The following is a 10034-nucleotide window of genomic DNA, read 5'->3' on the forward strand; positions in this document are numbered from 1 at the left end:
GATATTCTATGTTCTGTGGTTCTATAATTGGTTATTTGAATGAATGAGTCAGCCCAGAAGCCCTGGTAGAAGCTGCTGCTTTTGGAACTGGCTGCTAAGGAACAGGAGGCCCTAAGGGGCCTAAAACTGAAGGAGACCTGATGTGGGCTACCTTTATTCATCTCTCACCCTCATTGTGACCTTTCTTCCTTTTCCCATTGTGACCCGAGTACCTTCCCATCTCCTGCCACAGGAACCTCAACTCCCAGGGTATGCGGGCAGGGGTGGGGGCTGGGGCACCCCAGGAAGCTCTGGGACCCCCAACATGGGCAAGCAAGTCCTGCAAGTGGGCCCAAGTACACTCAAGACCCAACCCCAGGAAGTGCCAGGACCTGGGGGACTCGATCCTGTTACTCCTGGGGAGCGTGATCCTGTTGAATGTTGGAATGAATGCGGTGATGCTGGTCAGGGAAGGCTGAGGCCTAGTGTCCCTGTAGATACAGCAGGGGATGGGGGGAGGTAGTTTTAAGGAGAGGGAAAACAGGGAGATTGGGTACTGAGGGAGGCAGGATATTTTGGATCCTTGAGGGGAGGGAGGGGGTAGAAGTGGGGCTAACAAAAAATGGGAACCAGAAGACACATAGCTATTTGAGCCTGGAGGTTCAGTCACCTGGATTTACCCTTGTTCACTCTATCCTCTATCCTCTCTTCTCCCTAAACCCCCAGCTCTGGCGTCATTTGAAAGCCTCCCTCCGAATACTGTTCCATCACTTTGGGGAAAAATGTGAGTGTGGGGCCTAGGGAGGCAACTTGAATCTGTTCCCTTGTCCTCTATCCTTCTCCTCCTCCCCTTTCCTATAATGAACCAAATTTCCCTTAAAACTAAGGTTTCTCCTTCCCTAGCCCCAACTTCTCCCTTCTCCCTCTCTCAGACCGGCAACGATGCCACCCAACCTGCATCTGCTGCACCATGGATCCCAAGAGCCTAATCCCTCGGGGCTCTCCCCATACCCATCAGCATCAAACCTGCCTGGTGGACCCTTCCCACAGCCTGGACTGGGCCCCAGACACAGATGATGAGAAGGTCTCAAAGTGCCGATGGCTGCCACCACAATGTGGCCACTCTGGAGACCCAAAGATCTCCCGTGGACTATGGAAGCAGGGGAAAGGGTTGGTGCCCAAGGCAGAAAAGTTTACCCATTCTCAGTCTGCTGGAGTGAGTACTACCCCACTCCTGCGCCCTGAGACCCTTTTCTACCCTGGCCAAAAGCCTCAAAGCTCAAGGAACAGTGAGGAAATAGAGTCCCAAGCTGCCAGATGCATTCAGAAGCCATGCCAGGTTTTCCTCTCCTCCTCTGTTCCTCATCCCCCAGCTGGCCATGTGGTATATGATGCCAGAAAGATGAAAGGCCCAAACTGCCAGTTGGGGGGATTTGTGGAAGCTTTGTCCCTTTCCACAGGCGGAGGCTCTCTTCGAGAGCTCAGTGAGAAGGGCCAAAACCCAGTCTCCCAGACCCTGGAGAGGCCCTCCAATCCGCCCACTTTCCCTGTTGACGACCCTGTGGAGCACATAGAATATAGGAAGCAGAGAGCCAGCTTTCCTGAAGGAAGGAACAAGGGCACACTCTCCTGTAACTCCAAGTCCCGTACTGATAAAGGTTATTCTGAGAGGAAGATTCTGCATTCCCCAAACTCTGCCTGTTTACAGTCTTCTGACTACCCCACTTTTTCCTGCCATGCTCCTTCCCAGTCACCCTGTTCTTCTGAAATCCTCCTACCTGGCCAGATTCAATTGTACCAAAAACAGCCTTCAAAGGTTTTTGTAGAAACTATTGAGGTTTCAAAGGGTGATAAGGCTTGTGATACGCAGAAATTACCAGAGGTCTCCACTGTCACTCAGATCCATTGCCCCCAAAGATGGAACCAAAACTGGGGGTACAAGTCTATGGAAATGTCCATGCAGAATCGGTCATCCCTCCATCAGATGCCTCTGAGCAAGGGATCTGGTTTGGCGACAGGCCATGTGGTCTTTGATGCCAGGCAACTCAGACTAAACAAGGAACAAGCCAGAAGCTATGTCCCCAGGGTTTCCTAAGGCCCTGAAACCCCTCTGACTGTTCCAAGGAAAGGCAGAAGGAAGACTGGGGATACCAGTCCAAGACGAAGACTTGGGAGAAAAGCACAGCAATAAAGGGACAGGTATAAAAAAGGAAACAGATTTGCATGGTGGTATTCAGGTGCAGTGAAGCCCCAAACCTGATTAGTCTCTATGATCAGAGAATTGTCTGGACCAGATCTTTGAGGTAACTGCCCTTTCTTACACCTCCATCTTATTCAGATTCTATTATGCAGCCAAATGACTTCTATGGGGCTAGGGGAGGGAGGTGACACAGAGGTGGGAAATATAGGATGATAGGGTTTGGAGCTAGAGAGGACTTACAGATAATTTGATGGAACTTCATGATTTCAAAGTGAGGAAACAGAGGACTTGCCTAAGGTCACCCTTGTAAGTAGCAGAGCCAGAATTTGAAGGTGGCTCTATTGATCTCAAATTTAAATCAATTGGGTTGAACTAAATGACCAATGAAGTCTTTTCCAGCTCTCAAATTCTGTGATTGTATAAAATACAATGCTCTTTCAACTGCATAGATTATCCTACAATAAGGCCCAGTGAACCGAGCTCTGGGGATTGCTCTACTATTAAAAATACAGCACAGAGACCACCCTAAATGTAGATTCTATCAGTCCCCTTACCTGTCAAGGTTCAGGACTTTCTCTTCCCTTTCCCATTTCTGGGTTTCATCTGCTTCCTTTGAAAAGGCAGAATCCAATAGCTGCCATCCACATTTCCTTAAGGGCTCTAGTTTAGTTCTGAGACAGAGAGGAAGAGAGTTGGGCAAAGAGCTTTGTGACCCTTCATTAGAGGTCAGCTATGGGGCTCAGTGGATAAAAGTACTGGGCCAAGAGTCAGTAAGACCCGAGTTCAAATTTGGTCTTAGATCTTTACTAGCTATATGGCCATAATCAAGTCATTTGACCTCTATCTCAGCTTATTTTTTAAAATGGGGATGATAACCTTCGTCACAGGATTGTAGGGAGAACCAAATGAGATTTGTAAAGCACTAAGAGCACCTGGCACACTATAGGTGCTTAATAAGTGATTCTTCCCTTCCTCCCTTTCTCTTCCTCCAAGACAGCAAAATGTTTATCTGGATACTTAGACCCACAACATAAGTCTTTTTAGTCTTGACTGAAATGCCTATTTAATCCTCAGCAGCAGCCTCTTCCCTATGAGGTATAGTACAAAAATCCCTGGATTCTGGAGCCAGAAGACCTGAGTTAAAATCCAGTCTCTGGTTCAACCTTAGGCAAGTAAGTCACTTTCGCTACTTGTAAAAGATAGATTATGGTCCCTTTTGTCTCTTGCCTATTATAAATCCTGTGACCCATATCATAGAACCAAATTTGACCTTAGCCAGCCAAAGGATTTTGCTCAAAACTGGTAGGTGGTTTCTACCTGGAGTCCTTTGAATCTAAAAGGACAGGAAAATCAAGTCTTGCTCCTTGTCAAGTCATTTGTTAACCATTTATTAAGTGTCAGGCACTCAACTAAGTTCTAGGAATGCAAAAAAAAAGGCAAAGCAATTTTGCCATCAAAAAACATCCATTCTAGAGGCAGCTAGGTAGGTGGTGCAGTGGTTAGAGCACCAGCCCCGAAGTCAGGAAGACCTGAGTTCAAATATGGTCTTAGATACTTAACACTTCCTACTGTGTGATCCTGGACAAGTCCCTTAACCCCAATTGCCTGGGGGGGGGGGAGGGGGGGAGCATCCATTCTAGTGCAGAGACAACACATAAATAACCAGGTACATACAAGATCTGTACAGGATAAAGGTAATCTGGGTAGAGAAGGTACTAACAACTAGGCACCACACCATTACCACAAAAGGCACGTGGGATTTGAACGTTCCTGAAGACAACAGCGATTTTCCTTTGTTGGGGGGTTCCCTTCCTCCTCCCCTTGTTTTTCCATTTGCTGAGTTTCTGCTATCATCCTCCCACTTTCTCAGTTCCAGTAGCCTATCCCTTTACAAGCATTGTGTCTTAGATATCTCTGTGATACTAATTAGAATCGTTTACTTGGATGTCTGGTCATCAATGGTGAACATCAATTTCTGTTTCAGTAGCCTGATTCTGCCTACCACTACCCTGCTTCTATTAATATCCTAATCTTTATGTTTTCATTACAATTCACAGAGAGCTATGTCTAGATTAAAGAACACCTATTTGGAGTCCTGAACTCTGGCTGACCTTATCCTCTCTTCTGAGCACATTATGGTTCTAACCTTTCCCATCTGGTTTAGTGTAGAGACTAACCTAAGCCCTAGTTTACTACAAACATTTGCTTTTCTGTTAAAGCATTGAGTTTAAAGGGACCTTTCTAGTGTGCCAATTTTCTCTTATCAATAAAGACAACCTTCTGTAATTTAAAACTCTTGGAAAATTGCTTGGGACACTCAGAAACTGAGACTTATCCACGACCACACATTTTGAGAAGCATTTGAACCTGATTCCAGGTTTGGTTCTCTAGATCCAAAGAGAGAAATTGAGGCTGAGTAGTTTTTCTAGTCCTAACCATGATTATAATGGGGAAACGAGGGACTGAGCTAGTCAGTGATATCTTAAAAAACTGTAGAAAAGGGGAGAGCTGCCGAAATAGAGGGCATATATATGTGAGATGGAGAGGTGTAAGCTGATAGTTATACCAACAGATTCAATGCTGGTTCAGGGATCAGACTTAGTCATTAATAGTTTCTATAATCTTTAGCAGTAAGTCAACAGTGAAATGCCCTAGGGATATATGCTTGGCCATGTTTAATATTTTTATCAATGCCTTAGATGGATGACATGTTTACCAAATTTATAGATGACAGATCTGAAAGGATTACATACTGAATGATAGTCAAAACTCTTAATAGGTTAAGCCTCGGTTCAATCTAACTGATAAATATTTAATCAACCAATTAAATAAATACTAGCAATTTGTCAGAAAAAAATTTGATGGGAATGGGGTTTAGTGGATTGTAAAATCCCTCCTTGTGAGGTGTGGGGACTTTATGGATTGTAAAATGAGTGTGATAAATTAGCACACAAACAAAAAAAATATATTCTAGGATCTTAGGGTTCATTAAAAGCAACAGTTTCCAAGAATAAGAGTCACCCTGATTAGACATTGCCTATTGTGTTCGGTTAGGAAGGACATTGATGAGATAGAGGGAATTAGAAGTAACAAGGTAGCACGATGGATATAGCACAAGATAGTCAAGATAAACATGATTTGAAATATGAGTGCAAATACTTTTGGTTGTGATCCATACTAAATCATTTAACCTCTGGCTCTGTTTTTCTCACCTGAAAAATGAAGATACAAATAGCTACCTCTAAAATTGTTCTAATAAGCTAACTTTCAGGATTATTCTGAGGATAAAATGTAAAAGTGCAAAGTGATTTGCAAACCTTAAAGCACTTATATAAATGTTATTATAAAATAAGTTTATTATTACTATAATGATCCAAAGAACGGCAACCAAGATGGCAAAGGATACTTTGAGCAAATAATCAGTTTTTTTTTTTTTTTTCCATTTGTATTTTTTTTTTTTTAATAGCCTTTAATTTACAGGATATATACATGGGTAACTTTACAGCATTAACAATTGCCAAACCTCTTGTTCCAATTTTTCACCTCTTACCCCCACCCCTCCCTAAATGGCAGGATGACAGTAGATGTTAAATATATTAAAATATAACTTAGATACACAATAAGTATACATGACCAAAACATTATTTTGCTGTACAAAAAGAATCAGACTCTGAATTATTGTACAATTAGCTTGTGAAGGAAATCAAAGATGCAGGTGTGCATAAATATAGGGACTGGGAATTCAATGTAATGGTTTTTAGTCATCTCCCAGAGTTCTTTTTCTGGGTATAGTTAGTTCAGTTCATTACTGCTCCATTAGAAATGATTTGGTTGATCTTGTTGCTGAGGATGGCCTGATCCATCAGGACTAGTCATCATCTAGTATTGTTGTTGAAGTATATAATGATCTCCTGGTCCTGCTCATTTCACTTAGCATCAGTTCGTGTAAGTCTCTCCAGGCCTTTCTGAAATCATCCTGTTGGTCATTTCTTACAGAACAGTAATATTCCATAATTTTCATATACCACAATTTATTCAGCCATTCTCCAACTGATGGACATCCATTCAGTTTCCAGTTTCTAGCCACTACAAAAAGGGCTGCCACAAACATTCGTGCACATACAGGTCCCTTTCCCTTCTTTATAAGCAAATAATCAGTTAAAGGGGATGTTTTAACCTGGAAAAGAGATGATTTGTTTTGTTTGGCGTTACAGGACAGAAACAAGATCAATGGAAATTTCAAAGGTACTTTATAAAAATGCTTGATGTCAGGAAAAAAAAAACCTCCCTAATTATTTTTTAGTCATTTCAAAGACTTTGTGACCCCCTTTCATATATGTATATATATATATATATATATATATATATATATATTTTTTTTTTTTTTTTTGGGGGCTGAAGAATCAGAGATACTGGAGTGGTTTCCCATTTCCTTCTCTAGTTCATTTTGAGTAATTTTGAGGTAAGCAGAGTTGAATGACTTGTTCACGGTCACACAATAAGTGTTTGAGGCTGAATTTGGAGTCTTCCTGATTTTGGGACCCAGTATTCTATCCACTGTGCCACCAAGGCGCTCTTCCTATTGAGAGCAGTCTAAAATTGGAATGGACTACCTGGACTACTCCTTCCTCATAAGAAATCTTAAAACCAAAACCTATGACTACTTGTACAATATTTTTATATTGAGAATTTGAGGTTAGAGTTGAACTTGATGGCTTCGGAGGTCCCTGGAAACTATAAAATTCAGTTTATCTGTCTGGGACACTCCACCACTACCGTAACTAGACAGTAGGGAGCAGCAGAGGACCAACTGGTCAGAAAAGAGACCTCCCATCATGCATGGCTTAGGTACACAGAAGCTAGCCTGCACCCCCAGCCTTCCTATAAAGTGAATTCTGAGCACGGTATTTACTGGGAAAAGCTGGATGAATAGTAGGTAAGGACGATGACAGACTTTCATTTCTAGGACTATTCAAGAATGTCTTTGGATCCAGTAGCTAGGGAAGAGGAACAAGGAATGGGGTGGGGCCAGAACTTTCCGAGTGAACAGTCCAAGCAGAGAAGGGTGTAACCTCAGGTAAAAGGGGCGTGTCCAAGTGGAGACAAGGAAGTTACCCAAGATTTTCTCCAAAGCTTTCTCCAGCTTTTTCCCTCCCGGCGGTCGCCTGAGGTCCTTTGCTATCAACCCCCTCCCCACCCAAAGCCGGTAAGCTAAGGGAACAAGTAAAAGCTGATAAAAAAAAAAAAAAAGTTTCTGGCTCTGGACTGCAGAGAATCCGGGGCTGAAGTTGGGGTAGGGGTGGGAAGAAAAACAGCTTTAAAAAAAAAAAACAAACTACTTGTCAGGTCTAAAAGCTACTTAGAGGACTAGAATTTGCATGTTGGGGGAGGGGAGGTTTAGTGACATACTTTGAGGAAAGGGCGGAAACTGAGAATATTTGCACTTTACGTTTAAAGGAAGACCTGGGCGTAGGAGTTTCTAGGGTTGTGAGTAGTTTAGGTCGAAGAGGAAGGAGTTCTAGAATGAACTGAGCCCCATTTTCCCTCCCCCCCCCCGCCGTGTCCCCAGCCTCAGCCCCAAATGGCTTCCGCGGTCTGGGGGGGTACCCCCTGGTGGGGTCCGCCACCCCCAGCCCCTGCTCGTCCTGTCACGGACCTAGACTTCTGCTCTGGAGCTCAGCTACAGGAGCTCACTCAACTGATCCAAGAGCTCGAGGTTCAAGAGAGCTGGCACAGCGGGCCACAACCCGGGGCTGACCTCCTCCGGGCTAAGGACTTTGTCTTCTCTCTGCTCAGTAAGTGTCACCTTTGGTCCCTCCCGTGCTCTTTCGTACTTCCACACTTGGTTTCTATCCTAGAGAGTCTCTACTGACCCTCTAACCCTTATACTCAGGTCTCATCCACCGCCGGGACCCCCGGGTTCCCGAGCGGACAGAGCTTCTGCTCCTCCGCGGCGGAGTCCGCGAGGGCTCTCTCGACCTGGGGCCCGGATCCCTGGGCCCCTACGTCCGGGGGCCCCACTACGATGCCGGCTTCACGCTCCTGATACCGTTGCTTTGGCTGGACTGCGAAGGAGTGAGGCCCTACCTTGAGCTGGAGTCAGGCAGCGCGTGGCTCCGCCTTCAAGCGCCAGTGGGCGGGGCCTCAGTCCTGGAGGCGTGGCACGACTGCCTAGAGCCCTCCGCCCCGGCGGGGCTGGGCGGGAAGGGGACAGTAAAAGAGGCGTGCCCATTGGAGAAGCGTCCGCGTGACGTCACAATGTCCGAGACTGCGGCGGCGTTCCCGCCGGTGCTGGAAGACTTCGATCCCAAGTCGCCGGCGGAGGAGCGGCGTGGTGACTTGAGGGATTCGGAAAAAATAGACTTATTGAAGGATCCGCACAGTGACGTCACAGAGCAACTCCCTGGACAGCCAGTCCAAGAGCCTGAGGGGCGGGGCGCTCAGGAAAACTGGCCCGCTTTATGCCCCACCCAAGTGGCTGCGTGGTTTTTTTCTTTGCTATCTGCCGTAGCTGTCTCCTTGACCCCGGACCCCGGTTCCTTGCGCCTGGTCCATGCCTCCCGCCATGCGGGAGTCACTACCATCCTTCTGTCCACGCCGGGCCCTCCCTCTCGGCTCTTACTCTTTGACTTGGTGCCAGGGGTCTCCGTGGCCGGCTGGCCGGGGAAAACCCGGACCTACGCCTGGATGGGTTCCGTGGCCGCTGGCCCTACCGCCTACTACCTTGTGCCGGGCTACAGAGCCAAAAAGCAGGATGGGCTCTGCTGGCGGATTTGCTTTGCCCGCCAGGAGCTGGCGCTCAAGGCCCGTATCCCCCAACCTCTGCTCCAGGCACACGCAGCTGCCCAGGCCTTGCTGCGCCCCCTGGTGGCCGGGGCCGGCTGCGCGGCTCCCTACCTCCTGCGGACTCTGCTCTACTGGGCCTGCGAGAGACTTCCAGCCCTCTATTTGGGGCGGCCGGAGAATGCCGGGGCCTGTTGCCTGGGGCTGCTGGACGAGTTAAGCCGCGGGCTCGAGGCTGGGGCACTGCCCCACTACTTTCTGGAAGGACAGGAACTGGCGGTCGGGGAAAGGGCCACAGAGCTAGCCGGGGCTCTCGCCCGCCTCCGGGGGGACCCTGCGGGGGCTCTCCGAACTGCGGTAGAGGAGGCCAAGACTGCGCGGAAAGGGGGCGGGGTGGTAGGCGGGGGGTCATTAAAATAAATGCGGCTGGATGGAGACAGAATCTTGGTTCTTTTTCAACCTTCATTCCCGTCTCTCTCCAACCGGTGACATAACTCATTCCGGGAGACCTAGTCCTCGAATTTTCCGAGCCCGCTGGATGTCTTGGTTCTGCCCCGAAAATAAAAAAAAAAGATGTTTAATCCCGTCCTCACTACCACCACCTCCACCCCAAAATGTATACATCTGCCATCAAAACCTGATCCAGGGACTCCTCATTCCTTCCTTGTCTATCTTGCCCTCTCACAACCTCTTTGAATTTCTCTAATTATGACCCTAGGTGGAAGCCAAGTAAAAGGGTGAAGGGGAGATGCTGACACAGCATGAGAGAGGAAAGATGGAGCTTGGCCAATTGGTTAGGTTGTAAATAGAACAGTTTGCCCCTCCCTGGCAATGGGTCCCTTCCCCATCTCTGCTCCACATGCACTCCCCTCCCCCAGCTAAAAAAGCTCTATCTTCAGCTAGCCCCTACCCCTTTTCTCATGAAGACCTAGACATTTGTCTCTCTTCTCCCCCCGAGTCAAAGCTCTGCACCTCGTTCCCCCTCCTGGGAGTCATGACTAGCTTCCCACCACCAGCTATATCCCCAACCACTTACATTTCCAGGTCCTCTTAACGGATCCAGGAGTCCCTT

The 10034-nt window shown here is 46.9% G+C and overlaps 1 protein-coding gene across 1 annotated transcript; it reads left to right on the forward strand.

Annotated features, from left to right (window-relative positions):
- The first annotated feature begins 221 nt into the window (after positions 1 to 221).
- On the forward strand, positions 222 to 9460 carry TMEM102 (transmembrane protein 102). The gene is made up of 6 exons (XM_003768791.4): positions 222 to 443; positions 706 to 763; positions 912 to 2282; positions 7146 to 7385; positions 7749 to 7974; positions 8073 to 9460. Exons 5-6 carry the CDS (start codon positions 7761 to 7763, stop codon positions 9380 to 9382), a joined length of 1524 nt encoding a protein of 507 aa, XP_003768839.1. The 5' UTR covers positions 222 to 443; positions 706 to 763; positions 912 to 2282; positions 7146 to 7385; positions 7749 to 7760; the 3' UTR covers positions 9383 to 9460.
- Positions 9461 to 10034: the final 574 nt, after the last annotated feature.

This window comes from Sarcophilus harrisii, chromosome 4 (assembly GCF_902635505.1).
Source record: "Sarcophilus harrisii chromosome 4, mSarHar1.11, whole genome shotgun sequence".
Classification (NCBI taxonomy): Eukaryota; Metazoa; Chordata; class Mammalia; order Dasyuromorphia; family Dasyuridae; genus Sarcophilus; species Sarcophilus harrisii.